General features: G+C 42.2%; 1 protein-coding gene across 5 annotated transcripts in view; it reads right to left on the bottom strand.

Moving 5' to 3' along the window:
- The window catches only part of DEPDC4 (DEP domain containing 4), a 67229-nt gene extending 51084 nt beyond the window's left edge, over window positions 1-16145 (bottom strand). For 4 of the 5 annotated variants that reach the window (XM_073556875.1, XM_073556876.1, XM_073556873.1 and 1 more), the window contains exons 1-6: window positions 15973-16145; window positions 12294-12684; window positions 4955-5103; window positions 4280-4460; window positions 1829-2055; window positions 854-996 (exon numbers count right to left, since the gene is read on the bottom strand). In XM_073556875.1, coding sequence (XP_073412976.1) covers window positions 854-996; window positions 1829-2055; window positions 4280-4460; window positions 4955-5103; window positions 12294-12684; window positions 15973-16114 — 1233 coding nt within the window. In that variant the 5' untranslated portion in view covers window positions 16115-16145. Of the gene's footprint in view, window positions 1-853; window positions 997-1828; window positions 2056-4279; window positions 4461-4954; window positions 5104-12293; window positions 12685-15878 lie in introns of all 5 variants that reach the window. The other variant, XM_073556874.1, reaches the window with a different exon arrangement.
- Between the last annotated feature and the right edge of the window lie 1291 nt (window positions 16146-17436).

Here is a 17436-nt window from a genome sequence, read left to right as displayed (position 1 = left end):
TTTAACCTGCAGTCCATTGATTCTCTATTGGACTGCTGAAGCTCTGGAATTGTATTTCTCTGGCAGTCCCGCAGGGAATAGATGGAGTTGCGGTCGAGCATGCACACTGCCGCTCTATTCCAATGAAGGCAAAATACCGTAAGTTGTCCGTTCTGCCAATCATTGAGTGGTCCCAGCAGTCAAACCCACCACTGACCTAAAGTTATTATCTATCCTGTGGATAGGTGATAACATATCCTCCCCCAATCACTACTGTAGAAAGGAGGGAACCCTGCATGTTGAAATTCTCTCCATTGAAGAGTATGGGTGTAGTAGTAGCTGACTCCATACTACAATTGTGAATGAGTAACTTCGGCATTGAAAGTATACAGGAAGAGATGGATTGCTCAAGTGATGTTTTATTATATCAGTCTCCAACCAGTGGGAGACAAAAAAACAAACGTTTTGGCCGCTTTGGCCTTTGTCAAGGTTATCTGTATGGTGCAGAGGTATTTTTTCCCCCACAAATGTGATGAAGTTACTCACTCATATTCATCAATATTACATCATTCTTTGAGACATTTCTACAGTGGAGCAGACCAAAAAATGTTTTTTATTTTTTGCATTTTACAATTCCCATACTGTAGTAATTTTTCTATTTGATGTGCACCTGTCAGGTATTTTGATCTGTTAAAGGGGCCAAGACTCCCATTGATTACCAGAAAGAGGGGACTAATCCTCAGCCCTTTGCATCTGAACTTGCACATTGTGGTCACTTTTCTTCCCCAAGAAGCCAAAGAATAGCAAACGAGCTCAGTCTCTACATGTGTCATTAACTACAGCAGGACCGGCGAGACCCAGATGATCACCTTACCTGCCTCTGCAGCCGGTAGGCATCAGCTTCACAAGCAGCTGCCAGGAAAATAATTAAACGACAAAATTCCTCTCTTGCTTGAGGCACGAGCAACCTAAGGAAAAGCTGGACAGCTTCCAAAGCTTGGCTTTGCTTTCCATTTTCTGTAACAAAAACACTATTAACACCTATTAAATAAATATGGTGGTTACGGTATGTAAAGCATCATGTCACTGAATGATCAGAGTTTATGTCTGTTTATTGCACAGTCTTATTGTATCAGACCGTGGCACTGACATGTCATGCCTGCTCACCCTGTAATTCACCTGTTATTCACCCTGTAAGGAAAGAACAAACCATTCCCATCATGGGTTCATTCCAGTGAATGAACCCATGATGGGAATGGTTTGTTCTTTCCTTACAGGGTGAATAAGATGGATATAAGCAGAGTCCGATCATAATTGTAGCTGCCCACATATTGACCATGTGTCAAGCTGCAGATCGAGAAATTCTAGGGCAAAATTATTACTACTATCTAATCCTTACACAGTACAAAATCACACAAAAGTCTTAAAAATCGCCAGATTTATTTTGACAAATGTAGCATATTTTAAGACTGTATGATGTAACTTTGCAACACCTATTAGGTTACTTTGTGCCATAAATTTGGTGCACAGTGTTGCATACTAGGCAACGTCCCTCGTGACAAGATCCTGTCCTGGAAATGACTGAGTCACAGTATTCTTGATTTATACCTCCAATGTATGCCACCGTATAAGCATACGAAAAATAAGCTTTTCTCTATAGCTACTTAAGAAAAAAAAGGTATAAAAAATTATCCCTATATATGCCTGATAGACGTGAATAGCACACTTGTCATTGCTCCTGGCAATGGGGCACTGTGAATAGGTTGACTGTATATGTAATGTCAATGTAATGGAAAACCCCCACCGGTTACTGGTCTCACTTTTCAAAACATAGCATAGCGGTTCTCACCCAAAAGCTCCACAATTCCCATAAGAATCTGAACCATTCTGCAATCCAAAAAGGGATCCCTTTCCTGGGAGTAATATTTAGTAATAACGTCAAAAAGCATCTTCTTGTACAAGTCCAGATTGTCGCCATTCCCACTAGTGTGGGATAACGCCTGGCTCAGCATCACAATTTGTTCATCTGGAAAATACTCCAAACACTCAACAGCCGCAGCGAGCCAATGGTCCAGCCTGAGAAAAGAAGTGAGATCGTTAAATACTGTTATTACGACCGCCTGCTGTTCTAAAGGCAGAATAAAGTAGCACTTTGCATGCGATGGTTGCATTGCTGGTAAGGGAATACACTCATGTAGCTTCACTAAAAGAGAATCTTGCAATCTACACATTGGCCACTAGGGAATTTAATTTTTTAGACTTCCCGTAGTTTAAGGAATCACATGCACTTTGACCACAATAGTCAGACCCCTACCGGAAGGGGAGGAAGGTCAGCGGTGACATCGCCTACTGTGATTGATGGACCATGTGTGGTCAGCTGTATAGAGGTCATTGTAACCCTGCCTCTGCTGACAAGGAGCTTTGCGGAAAACTCTTAGGCCGGAGTCACACTACAGCGAGATACGGCCGAGTCTCGCAGGTTAAAACCAAGCTCTGGCACCGGCACTCCGGAGCGGAGCGTGCAGCTCCATGTATTGCTCTGCGGCTGCACTCCGGAGTGCCGGCGCCAGAGCTTGGTTTTAACCTGCGAGACTCGGCCGTATCTCGCTGTGTGTGTTCCCGGCCTTACTGAACAAACAGGAAGTATTAGTCTAAAAAAGCCCCAGTGGCCAATGTGAAAATTGCAAGATTGCAGATTTAATTTTCAAATAAATATATGGCGATCTGAAAAAAAAAAAAAAAAAAAAAAAAAACCTTCCCTCCATGCGCTTTCCATATCACTGAATAGATCATGAGAGACTTTAATTTTTTCTTTTTTCATGTTCGAAAAATGGATGACATACGGACTCCAAAAACTGACACATGGACTAATAAAATAAATCCAGCACAAAAAGTTAATTATTTAATGCTTAGAAAAAAAAACCTGACTTTTTTTCCTCTCACACACAAAGTAGTGAAAATTTTTAGGAGATTTTTGGATTAATTTTCATCTGTTTTTGGACCATGTTTGTTTTTTTTTTAACCGTCCCCATTATCAGTTTCTTGTAAGCTAGACAAAAAGAACAAAAAATGCAAAAAAAAATTTATCTAATTAATACCATGATCTAAACTATTTTCTAATATATTTGAATTAAAAATTCCCTATCCTTTCCCAACTACACTAACTGCTTTATTTATTACCCCTCTTCCTTTTTGATGACGCTTTGAGAAGTACATGCTGGGATACTCAAGCCAAGCGTCATCAGGGGGTACTAGTGACGGTGACGCTCGTCTCTGTACGCCGCCAGGTATTCTGACAAGCCGCTCTAGAGCAGACTTGTTACTGCTGATCTGGGCCATCATCAGAGTGTGCTGTCATTGTGCAGATTGCACAGGGATCAGCACCGCCCCCCCCTCAAGTGAGCGTTACTGATGATGCGACTTGTTACTGCTGATCTGAGCTCTCAACAGAGTGCGCTGTCATTGTACAGATTGCACAGGGATCAGCACCGCCCCCCCCTCAAGTGAGCGTTACTGATGATGTGACTTGTTACTGCTGATCTGAGCCGTAAACAGAGTGTGTTGTCATTGTGCAGACTGCACAGGGATCAGCACCGCCCCCTCAAGTAAGCATCACTGATGATGTGACTTGTTACTGCTGATCTGAGCCGTAAACACAGTGTTGTCATTGTGCAGATTGCACAGGGTCAAGCACCACCCCAACCAAGTGAGGATCACTGATGATGTGACTTGTTACTGATGTGAGCTGTCAACAGAGTGCGCTGTCATTGTGCAGATTGCACAGGGACCAGCACCGCCCCTCAAGTGAGCATCACTGATGATGCTTCGTTTCAGGGAGGGGGGCTGATGATATTTGAGTGGTTGGGGAATTTTTGATTCAAGTACATTAGAAAATAGTTTAGATTATGGCACTAAATAGATAGGGATTTAGAATGAAAATTAATTTTAACTTTAGACAAATCCTAATACAGGTGTCAACAGGAAGGAAAAAAAAAAAAAAACAAATCCAAAAAACACACATACAGAACACCAAATGGGCAGCTTGCAGAATGTAACAAAAAAAATAGTGACGGTATATATCACTCCACCTACCAAAAAAGATTTCAGTACACCAAAATGATGCTATGTAAAAACATATATGGTATTTGTCCTGCAAAAAAGCCCCCCATATGACTACATTACATTCTTTGGAAAATGAAAACATTTATGGCTCTTGAAACACAGTAATAAACAAACAATAAAAAATACGCTGTGTCCTTCAGGCCCAACTCGGTTACAAGTGCATATTTTAATGACTTACTTGGGCAAGTTTAGAGTCTGTAGAACTTCTCTGTCCAGAAATGTGTTGGATACAATGAAATCTGCAAAATGCTTCTTGCATTCTGCCTTAACTGGGGAGTCCAAGATGCCTTCCAAGACGGGAATGTGAATTAGCTGAAGAAGCCGAACGATCACTTGCTGTTTCCACACATTTTCAACGTCTTTAAGGATAAAGGCAAAAAAAAAATTAGACACTGGAATTATTAAAAACAAAAACACACCATAAGGCTATGCTCACATGTTGGATTTTTTGCTGCAGGCAAAACTTGCTTTCTTGGCAGTAAAGCGTCTGCTTCGTTTTTTTAATGCTGATAAGTTTAGTGCCGGTTGTTCCTAAGATTTCTGCACCAAAGTCTGCTACCTGCGTTTTTGCACTTATACTTTCTGTAGGTGACAAAAAGCTGAAAGAAGCGACATGCTGCAGTCTTTAAAAAAAAAAAAGCAGTTTTCCAATTTAGAAAAAAAAAAAAAAAGTGTTTGCATGAGATTTTTGCAATCTCAGACTTTGCTGGTAATGTAAAACAAGGCTTAAAATTTGCATTAAAAAAACGCAGCGAAAAAGCACCGTGTGACCATAGCCTGAACAATGGGTATTTCTTTGTACAGAGAGACGAGGAAATGTCCATACAGCAGTTAGCACTGTCAGATACTTCACCTTTAGAAGAGGGGGTGCTGTGCGGTTTATGGGGGTCTTGGTGAAGATGGGCATTAGGAATGTCACAGATACAGTGAAGGAGTTGGCTTAACTTCTCATTTGCAGAGTCGAGAGCGGCTGGATTACAGATTGTTACAACATGTCCTGTCCTGTATTAGTGACATTAAAACAATATATTCAGCACTCCACGAAGGTTAGCCGTTATTTGTGAATTCATAGAGGACATAATATAGAGCTAATTCTTCATGGTTCCTCTGTCATCTTGTCATTAGCTACACACTGTTCTATGACCTCTACAGTATTTTCACTGATGCTTCATTGGGCCTTCACTCAGTTATAGCATAGAAATGTCATTATTTCCTGTAAATCAAATATCAGTTAAAAGTACCCTTTAACCCCTTCACGACACAGCCCAGCCAAGTTTTACAATTCGGACCACTGTCCCTTTAAGGAGGTTATAACTCTGAAACGCTTCAAAGGATCTTAGCGATTCTCAGATTATTTTCTCGTGACATATTGTACTTTATGATAACAGTAACATTTCTTCGATAGGACTTGCGTTTATTTGTGAAAAAAAAACAAAACATAAATTTGGTGAAAATTACGCAATTTTCCAACTTTTAATTTTTATGCCCTTAAATCACAGAGTCATATCACACAAAATACTTAATAAGTAACATTTCCCACGTGTTTACTTTACATCAACACAATTTTGGAACCGAAATTCTTTTTTGTTAGGAAGTTATAAAGGGTTAAAAGTTGACCAGCGATTTCTCATTTTTTCACTAAATTTTGCAAAACCATTTTTTTTTTTTTTTTTAAGGACCACATCACATTTGAAGTCACTTTGGGGGGCCTATATGACAAAAAATACCCAAAAGTGACACCATTCTAAAAACTGCACCCCTCAAGGTGCTCAAAACCACATTTTATTAACCCTTCAGGTGCTTCACAGGAATTTTTGGAAGGTTTAAAAAAAAAAAAAAAAAAATGAACATTTAACTTTTTTTCACAAAAAAATTACTTCAGATCCAATTTGTTTTATTTTACCAAGGGTAACAGGAGAAATTGGACCCCAAAAGTTGGTGTACAATTTGTCCTGAGTTATACTAATACCCTATATGTGGGGGTAAACCACCGTTTGGGCGCATGGTAGAGCTCGGAAGGGAAGGAGCGCAGTTTGACTTTTCAATGCAAAATTGGCCGGTATTGAGATCAGACGCCATGTCACGTTTGGAGAGCCCCTGATGTGCCTCAACAGTGGAAACCCCCCAATTATAACTCCAACCCTACCCCAACCCTAATGGGAAAATGGAAATAAATATATTTTTTTTATTTTATTATTTTTCCCTAACTAAGGGGGTGATAACGGGGGGGTTTGATTTACTATTTATAGCGTGTTTTTATGTTTGGCAGCTGTCACACACTAAAAGACGCTTTTTATTGCAAAAAATAGTTTTTGCATCATCACATTTTGAGAGCTAAAGTTTTTCCATACTTTAGCACACCAAGTCATGTGAGGTCTTGTTTTTTGCGGGACGAGTTGACGTTTTTATTGGTACCATTTTCGGGCACAAGACATTTTTTTTATCACTTTTTATTCTGATATTTAAACAGCGATTTATGAATTTTTTTTTTTTTTTTTTTTTGGGGGGGGGGGGCATTTACACAGTTCCGTGTGTGGTAAAATGGACAATGACCCAAAACATAAAGCCAAAGCAACCCAGGAGTTTATTAAAGCAAAGAAGTGGAATATTCTTGAATGGCCAAGTCAGTCACCTGATCTCAACCCAATTGAACATGCATTTCACTTGTTAAAGACTAAACTTCAGACAGAAAGGCCCACAAACAAACAGCAACTGAAAACCACCGCAGTGAAGGCCTGGCAGAGCATCAAAAAGGAGGAAACACAGCGTCTGGTGATGTCCATGAGTTCAAGACTTCAGTCAGTCATTGCCAACAAAGGGTTTTCAGCCAAGTACTAGAAATGAACATTTTATTTACAATTATTTAATCTGTCCGATTACTTTTGGTCCCTTTAAAAACAGGGTGGCACATGTTAAGGAGCTGAAACTCCTAAACCCTTCATCCAATTTTAATGTGGATACCCTCAAATGAAAGCTGAAAGTCTGAACTTCAACTGCATCTGAATTGTTTTGTTTAAAATTCATTGTGGTAATGTCTAGAACCAAAATTAGAAAAATGTTGTCTCTGTCCAAATATATATGGACCTAACTGTATAACACTGCTTGCTGTCTATCATCTACTGCCTTGTCATCCTGCAGCAATTCTAATGGTATATAACACTGCTTGCTGAATCTTTGCTATAATTCATATGTTGCATTGTACTCAATACCCACTGCTGTATATCCATAGTTGGGGTCACTGTAGATATTATCTGTGTGAAAGGTGTTACAGCATATAGATGTAGCCAGGCCTAATGTCTGATCATCTATCCACCCCTGGTGTGTTGAGCAGCTGCTAATTTATCCCAAGCCAGCTCCCTCAATTCCTCTCACCTGACCCTGTAGTGTGCCCTATAAATTTAGAAGCATTCTACGGGATGCACACGTGTGGGGTGCATGCACGCATTCCTTCAGCAAAGCATCCCAGTAGCTAAGCATCTAGAAGAAGCAGTTAATCCATGGCAGTTAGTCAGGGCAGGAGTCAGGCAACCCACACAATGTATTCCCTTTTAGCCATGTGCTTTATTTCTATCCTCCTGTGCTCCCTTGCCATCCACATTCACCGCCCCATCCCGTCTCCATCACCACTCATACACATCAGCCCCTCTCTACTTCCCTCTCCCATGTACAGCTCCCATGCACTTCTCACCTTCCTGGAAACCTCTGTCCATATTGCCCAAATACATCGCACAAAAAAACTTCTTACAATTCCAATAACTACTTGCTCTTTTTCTTTCTACTTCTATACAATACACTATAGGAACAAAAAAGCGCAAATAGGGTCTTATCCGGGTTAATAATAAAATATATGAGATCCACTCACCTATTATAGGAGAGATCAGGCATATACGATTAGTAGTCAGCTGCTGCACGTCCAAAGGTCAAACAAGTGATATATCAATTCGTATGGAAATAATTTATGGACTTCCATGCGCTGCTTGACAAAATACAGGATTCCAATTATGGTGAAAGATTAACCATTTATACCCAACGCGTTTCGAAGTAAGAACTACTTCTTCCTCAGGAGATGACGAACATGAGCAGATAGCGTTGTCTCAAGACTATATACCCTCCGTAATTGAAAATTGGCACCAATAGTCACATGTTCTTTTGCAAGAAGTCAAAGTTCAAACACATAGAATAGCACAATCATTAATCTTTATCTGATAAAACAACAATATCCCTTTATTATAGATAAAATTTAAAACAGATAAAATTTAATAAAGAAAAAAAGGAAAAATTTTAAAAAAGATAAAATTCCTTTCTTTTTAAATTTTATCTACAATATAATAAAGGGATATTGTTATTTTATCAGGTAAAGATTAATGATTGTGCTATTCTATGTGTTTGAACTTTGACTTCTTGCAAAAGAACATGTGACTATTGGCGCCAATTTTCAAATATGGAGGGTATATAGTCTTGAGACAATGCTATCTGCTCATGTTTGTCATCCCCTGAGGAAGAAGTAGTTCTTACTTCGAAATGCCCTGGCTCACATCACAAACTCAATTTTTCCAGCGATGCTCTAGGAGTGCTGAACGCCTATGGAGGAAAACTCGTACAACTACAATCTTTAATCTCTCCCTCTCCTCTGGCATTTTCCCCTCCTCCTTCAAACACTATCTTTACTCCTTTATTAAAAAAAACCCCTCTCGACCCATCCTGCACAAATAACTACAGACCAGTCTCCAATTTCCCTTTCATCTCTAAACTCTTGGAAAGCCTGGTCTACTGCCGCCTTACCCGATGCCTCTCAATTCACTCTCTCCTAGATCGTTCACAGTCCAGCTTCCGCCCCCTACATTTGACTGCACTCAAAGTGAACAATGACCTTCTGACAGCAAAACGTAACGGTGACCACTCTCTGTTCATTCTTCTCGACCTTTCTGCAGCTTTCGACACTGTTGACCACCATCTCCTACTCTGCCGACACTGCCCTCTCCTCTTCTCTTCCTATCATTCTAACCGCTCCTTCAGTGTATCGTTTGCTGACTCCACTTCATCTCCTCTTCCTCTCGCTGTCGGGGTACCTCAGGTCTCAGTCCTTGGCCCCCTTCTCTTCTCTCTCTACATGGCCCCAAATGGACAGACCATCAGCAGATTTGGATTCCAGTATCATCTTTATGCTGATGACACAAATACTGTACTGTATACACGTCATTTCCTACAGAACGCCATTGACTGTCCGCTCTCTATCTGAAACTCAACCTCTCCAAAACTGAACTTCGTCTGCTCCCGCTGTCTACTAACCTCCCTAAATCTGACATTTCCCTCTCTGTGGGTGGCACCATAATAACACCCCGGCAGCAGGTGCGCTGTCTGGGTGTTATGTTTGACACCAATCTTTCCTTAACCTCCCATATACACTGTGTGCAGAATTATTAGGCAAGTTGTATTTGAGAGGATTCTTTTTATTATTGAACAACAACTATGTTCTCAATCAACCCAAAAGACTCAAATATCAAAGCTTAATATCTTTGAAAGTTGGAGTGGGTATTATTTTAGATTCGGCTATCTTAGGAGGATATCTGTTTGTGCAGGTAACTATTACTGTGCAGATTTATTAGGCAACTTAATAAAAAAACAAATATATACCCATCTCACTTGTTTATTTTCACCAGGTAAACCAATATAACACAAAATGCAGAAATAAACATTTCTGACATTCAAAAGAAAAAAAAAAAAAATCAGTGACCAATATAGCCACCTTTCTTTACGATGACACTCAAAAGCCTTCCATCCATAAATTCTGTCAGTTGCTTGATCTGTTTACGATCAACATTGCGTGCAGCAGCGACCACAGCCTCCCAGACACTGTTACGAGAGGTGTACTGTTTTCCCTCCCTGTAGATCTCACATTTTATGAGGGACCACTGGTTCTCTATGGGGTTCAGATCAGGTGAACAAGGGGGCCAAGAGTCACTCTCATTTCATCAGTCCATAAAACCTTAGAAAAATCAGTCTTAAGATATTTCTTGGCCCAGTCTTGACATTTTATCTTATGTTTCTTGTTCAAAGATGGTCGTTTTTCAGCCTTTTTTACCTTGGCCATGTCCCTGAGTATGGCACACCTTGTGCTTTTTGATACTCCAGTAACGTTGCAGCTCTGAAATATGGCAAAACTGGTGGCAAATGGCATCTTGGCAGCTTTATGCTTGATTTTCCGCAATTATTGGGCAGTTATTTTGCGCCTTTTTTTTTATCAACACGCTTCTTGCGACCCTGTTGGATATTTGCCATGAAACGCTTGATTGTTCGGTGATCACGCTTCAAACGTTTGGCAATTTCAAGACTGCTGTATCCCTCTGCAAGACATCTCACAATTTTTGACTTTTCAGAGTCCGTCAAATCTTTCTTTTGACCCATTTTGCCAAAGGAAAGTAAGTTACCTAATAATTAAGCACACCTTATATAGGGTGTTGGTCATTAGACCACACCCCTCCTCATTACAGAGTTGCAAATCACCTGATTTACATAATTGGCAGTTGGCTTTCAAGCCTATACAGCTTGGAGTAGGACAACATGTATAAAAAGGATAATGTGATCAAAATACTCATTTGACTAATAATTCTGCACACAGTGTACAATCTCTTGCCTACTCTTGCTGCTTACACCTAAAGAACATCTCTAGAATACGCCCTTTTATCACCATGGAAAGAACAAAAAACCCCACTGTCGCCCTGATCCACTCCCGCCTAGACTACTGTAATCCTCTGTTAATTGGCCTACCTCTCACTCGATTTTTCCCTCTCCAGTCCATCCTTAACGCAGCAGCCAGGGTTGTCCATCTGGCTAATCCATACTCGGACGCATCCGCTCTTCGATAGTCATTGCACTGGCTGACATTTCATTATAGGATTCAATTCAAACTGCTTGTTCTCACCCACAAAGCTCTCTACAGTGCGGCACCCCCTACATCTCCTCCCTCATTTCTGTTTATCCGCCTACCCGGTCATTATGCTCTTTAAGCGACTATCGACTAACTTTTGCACTAATCCTTACCTCACACTCCCGGCTCTTAGACTTCTCCCGCGTTGTGCCAATCCTCTGGAATGCTCTACCCCAAGAAATTAGGACCATCCACAACTTACACACTTTTAGATACTCCCTCAAAACACATTTGTTCAGAGCGGCCTATCACGTTCCCAAATCAAAGTCATTTTATGTGTGTGTGTGCAGCTATCTAGCGGAGAATAACCCTCAATCAAACTCCACCGCACCCAACAGCACCACAAACACTGGCTGGTGACGACGTCATGCAGCCTTTATCTATCCCCAAATCCCTCAAGATGGCTGGACCATCACTGTAAATACACACCTGCACTTTGTATCTCCCCCACCTCAATGTAGATTGTAAGCTCTCACGAGCAGGGTCGCCTTATTTTGCTTTAATTATTGTATTATTGTTAACGTTGTTACTTATGACTATTGTGTATGAAACTGTCAAACTGTAAAGCGCTGCGGAATATGTTGGCGCTATATAAATAAAGATTATTATTACTATCATCGTCATGAACAGTATTCACTGGATTTCACTAATGTCAAAAAAAATCTATTTAATACATATTTTTGTTATAGCCCACGATATAAGAATGCGATGTCTGCTGTGATTTTCTATAAAACAAAAAAAAAATGCCAATGTATATCAGCCCAATCCAGCTCATAACTATTTTACGAATGGAGGCGTTCGGCTATGGTCAGAGCATGTGACAGAACCTTTACCGGTTTACATGTTTGTCAAATGCAATGTGGACAAAGCCTCAGCATCCGGCTTCAAATGCAAAATCCGTGTATACGCTACAAGAACAGCTCATACGGGAAATAGAGTTCAAAAGTTAAAAATGGCAGTCAGCACTACTCACGCCATACTATCCAACCAATATAAGAACGTTTTCTGCACATATGTGATACTCAGCGCTGACTTTCAAAGTGTACTAAAAAATGGCATCAGAAAAAAAAATGCAAGGCATTCACCAAACTTTTGTAGGAAAAAAAGACACATTAGCCGGGACAAGGGACCAGATACAGTCAGTCCACAACTGTTTCAATCTCAGAAGGCATGTGTCTCCATACCCAATAAATATATGGATTGGATTTGCTTTTCTCATAGTATTTATAGGAATCCTGAAGAACAGCAAAAAACAAGCGCCTACCTTGAGCGTCTCCTCTCTCTACCAAAGCTCTTCTCACTTGGGGAGCATTCGGCAGAACCTCTGGATTCTAAAAATCTATAGAAACTACTGTTACTGTCCTCAAAGACATGCTCCGCTTCAGTCTTAAAAAGTTTGGCACCAACAGGTTCGAAGACTTTGTGGTCCATGAGGGCCTGGCACAGCTGCACCCCTTTAGTACGTGAAATATCATAGCTGCTTAAATACATATTCTGCATCAGGTGGCAAAGGACAACGTCCACAGCATCCGAGCCGATAAAGCAGTTGGGATACGTCCGCAGGTGCTGCCGTCTGTTTTTTACTTCTACTTGAATTTTCAGGGCCTGGATAATGCTGTTCCATAAATGTGTTGCCTGGAAGGGTCCAGCGTAGCCTGTAATAACATAACAGGACAAGCAAAAATATATTCAGGGGTTGGACAAAATAATGGAAACACCTAACGTTTTGGCATCATAATCTTCGAACATGTTATAAACATGCAAACCGTGACATATGGTAATTTTTTGTAGCTGATTTGTGTTGTGTATGTAAATTAACTGTTTATTTGGCAGATTTGTAAGAACATTGATGAGAACCTGATACCAATGGCAGACCTCTCGGATTTTCAAAGAGGCCAAATTGTTGGTGCTCGTATAGCAGGCGCTAGTGTAACAGAAAGTGCCCGATTGCTTGGCGTGTCAAGAGGTACTGTCTCCAAAGTAATGACTGCGTTTGAACGAGAAGGAAAAACGTCCGCAGCAAAGCACAGGTCCGGCCGAAAGTCGAAGTTGACTGAGAGAGACCGTCGGACTCTAAAGCACAAATCTAGATTCCACGGAAGCGTTGGAGTTCGAAAACCGCTGTTCTCAATGACAAATGTTTCCAAGCGTTTAGAGTGGTGTAGAAACCTCCAGAATTGGTCCCTCGAGCAGTGGAAACGTGATATTCTCAGACGAATCATCGTTTACCCTATTTCTGACCTCCGGCCGACTGTATGTGTGGAGACAGCCGAAAGAAGCATTCCATCCAGACTGCCCTCTCCCAACCGTAAAACATGGCGGAGGTTCTGTGATGATCTGGGGTGCTATTTTGTGGAGAGCCGCCGGGCCAATGATATCCCTTCATGGAAGAATTAACAGCCGAGATTATTTAGGCATTTTGGGCGACCAAGTGCACCCTATGGTTCAAGCACTGTTCCCGGAGGGGAACGCCATTTTTCTGGATGATCATGCACCAATTCATACAGCTAGAATCGTTAAAGCGTGGCACGAGTAACACTGTAATGAAGTTGAGCATCTCATCTGGCCCACACAATCCCCAGACCTCAACATTATTGAGCATTTATGGCCGATTTTAGAGATTCAAGTTAAACGTCGATTTCCGCCGCCATCGTCGCTCAAAGAACTGGAGGGTGTTTTAACTGAAGAATGGGCTACAATTCCTTTGGAAACAATTCACACCTTGTATGAATCCATATCTCGGAGAATTGAGGCTGCAATCGCCGCAAAAGGTGGACCTACACCATATTAAACTAACTTTTGTTGATGTTTCCAGGTGTTTCCAATATTTTGTCCAACCCCTGTATATAAAGTATTATAACCAGAACACACAATATTTACGAAAGTTAATTCATTTTTCCTTCTGACTCCTCATACACCTATGTGCTGGGCTTTGCCAATATGGAGGCAGCAACTTATCTTATTCAGGACAAAGTATCTTTTTTCTACCCAACATCTGCTGAACAACCAATACACATCAGATGGGCAGCCAGCACAGCAGAAACGGGGATTGATTGACAGGGTGACTTTCGCCATTGGACACAGCACCATCCCTGGCACTGAACCATTCAGGCCTTGTCACCTGGCATCACGACATTCATTAGAAAACACTACCGGTAGGAACGTTTTCCATTTTAGGTCCAAAAGAGCTATTGGAAGAAGCCTAAAAACCTCTGAGAAGGACTATGGCATCCTGACACTTTGGCAAAATTAAAGATGGACTATGGCATCCTCACACTTTGGCATAACTAAGTGGGGGCTTGATGCAACTGAACTCAGACCATGGGGAATAAAAGTTCTTTGTCCTTTACAATTTATATACAAGCAAGTATTTATCGCGTGTAAAGGAAATGATACATGGTTTTCTAAATATTTTAAAAATATAAATCTGAACACTGTGACCTGCATTTGTATTCAGCAACTTCTTCCATATAATAGCTGTGTCCACTACATGGCATGTGGAAGAAGCTCTGGTCAGATGAGACCAAAGTAGAACTTTTTGGGCTAAATGCAAAACGTTATGTGTCGCTGAAAACTAATACTACACATCACTCTGAAGACACCATCCTCACCATCAAACATGGTGGTGGCAGCATCATGCCATGGGGATGCTTTTTTTTTGTGTGCACTGTAGGTTCACCCTCCAGCAGGACAATGACCCTAAACATACTGCCAGAGCGACAATGAAATGGTTTAGATCAAAGCATATTCTTGTGTGTGAATGGCCCAGTCGCAGTCTGGTCCTAAATCCCATTGAGAATCTGTAGTAAGGGTTGAAAATTGCTGTTCACGGACGCCTCCATCCAATCTCACTGAGCTACAGCAAGGCTGCAAGGTGCAATGGGCAAAATGTCAGCCTCTAGATGTGCAAAGCTGGCAGAGACATAACCAGAAAGATATGCAGCAGTAATTGCAGCGAGAGGTGGTCCTACTGACACAGGGGGGCTGAACACATATGTACATCACAATTTTCAGATTTAATTTTTAAAACATTTAGATAACCCTGTATCATTTCCTTTTCAGTCACAAATACTTGCTAATATGTGTTATTATATCACACAGAAAAACAAGATACGTTTCAGTTTGTGCATGTAGCGTGGGAAAGTTCACAGGGTGTGAATACTTTATCAAGGCACTGTATGCGATGTTTGTATGAGGTTACATTTAAGGCTGTGTTCACACACAGCGTTTTTTTAGCGGTTTTCCCTAGAAAAGCTTCTCAGTCATTTCTATGCATTTTGCACTTTTTGTGCACATTGATGCGTTTTTTTACAGCGAAAAAAACCGCATCGCGGTAAAGCATGCAGCATGCACATTAATTTTGTGGATTTTTCCGCGTTTCTGGCTTGTTCAATGTGTTTTGAAAACGTGCGGAAAAAAAATCGCAGCAAAAAAAGCGTGGTTTCCGCGAAGTTTTCTGCTACGTGTGCACTTAGCCTAAAGGGGTTGTCTCGTGATGATCATCAGGAGCGCACTGCTCGCCGGTCTCCCGACTTCTGCCTTGTCGCGGGGCGGTGTTCTCCTGACTGACATTTCGGACCCCTGACTAGAACTGGGCGCTCTCCCATGAGGCAGCTCTGCTTCTGCAGCATCGGAGGAGCACAGACTCGGAGCCGACAGTGCTCCAGCTACTGCTAGTAGTCTGCAGAGGTGGTCGGTCACCTAGGCAACCAGCAGTACACAATGCAATTGACAATTCAGCCATTCTTGAGAAGGGAGATATTGCACAGTTGCTTGTTTCTGGGACTCTGCCCCATAGAAGAACCAATCCCTCTGTCCGGTGCTAGTGTCTGCGCTACACCCGCGGTACCTCTCCTGCGGGCTCTCAGCTCTCCCATACTGCGGATCCGACGGAACCGAGGAGTCAAATCTGCCGCCATCCACCTGCCGACTGCCGAGGTCACCTGCTAGTGATGTGTCGTTCGTGAACGATCCGATACAAAGAGCCGGCTCCCTGCTGTGAACGAAATGAGCCGACTCTGCAGGATGAATGAGCCGGTTTTTTTTTTTCTGGCGCCTGGAAGCAGTGAATCCAGACTGACTCATCTGGGGGGAGGAGATGTGAATAAATGCACGCGAGTTAACCCTTCAGTCCCAAATATACACTGCCAGTTCCTCCATGGCATATATAGTGTGTGACTATGTGTAAGAGGAGGGACGCAGCACATTGTCATCATCATCATCATCTGCAGTGACCTGTGCGTTACCTTTAGTCCCAAATAAAGATCCGCTTCACTGTCCCCTCATCCATGGCGTATACATACAGTATATGGTCTGTGTAGGAGGAGAGGCTCCGCACATTGGTATATCATCTTCTCATGGTGTTAGGCCAGGTTCACATTGCGTTTATGGCCCTGCGTTCAACGGGATCGTTACATAGCGGCACTAACGCTGTAGCGGATGAGGTAACGCCCCCATTGGCCGCAATGCTACTAACGCATCCAAAATCGGCCTGATGCGTTACTTCATGACGCCCCCTGGAGCGCGGTCTGCAGCATTTGTGGGTGCTATAACTCATCCGTTACAGCGTTAGTGCCGCTATGTAACGGATCCCGTTGAACGCAGGGCCAGGAGGATTCAGGACACTACAGGGAGGAGGACAGACGACGGCAGCTGTTGCTGCTGCTAACGGCTCACACTCACTTGTGAGAGACGCACGTGATTCTCGTGAGAGTCTCACGCATGAAAACCTGGCACTGCCGCCAGCACTGGGACCGGAGCGTGTGGCTACATGTACTTCTATGCAGCCGCCCCCTCCGGTCCGAGTGCCGGCGGCAGTGCCAGGTTTTCATGCGTGAGACTCACACAAGAATCGTCCAAGTCTCTCGCTAGTATGAGCCCTAAGGCTATGTGCACACGTAACGGAACTGTCGTGGAAATTACCGCGAGAATTCCGGAACTCCATTCCACGGGAAAATCGCATTTTAAATTCCCGCGATTTTCCAGCGGAAAAACTAGCATTTTGCAAGCGCAATTAGCTTGCAGAATGCTAGCATTTTCCAAGCGATCTGTAGCATCGCTTGGAGAACTGATTGACAGGTTGGTCACACTCGTCAAACATAGTGTTTGACAAGTGTGACCAACTTTTTACTACTGAGGCTGCCTATGCGGCATCAATAGTAAAAGATAGAATGTAAAAAAAAAAAAAAAATGGTGTTATTCTTACCTTCCGACGTCCCGCGCATCCGTTCCCAGTAATCCTTTGCGAAAATGCCCGCGATGACGTCCGTTCTCGCGGTAATTCGCGATGACGTCGCGTGAATGACCGCGAGAGTTCGCAATCCCGCGAGAACGGACGCCATCGCGGGCATTTTCGCAAAGGATTACTGGGAACAGGAGCGTGGAGAGAGGCGGGAAGGCTGCGCGGG

This window comes from Dendrobates tinctorius, unplaced genomic scaffold, assembly GCF_039654945.1.
Source record: "Dendrobates tinctorius isolate UK_male_01 unplaced genomic scaffold, ASM3965494v1 ptg000241l, whole genome shotgun sequence".
NCBI classification, from domain to species: Eukaryota; Metazoa; Chordata; class Amphibia; order Anura; family Dendrobatidae; genus Dendrobates; species Dendrobates tinctorius.
Note: the sequence above shows the minus strand (reverse complement) of the source record. Positions and strands in the feature narration are given on the sequence as shown.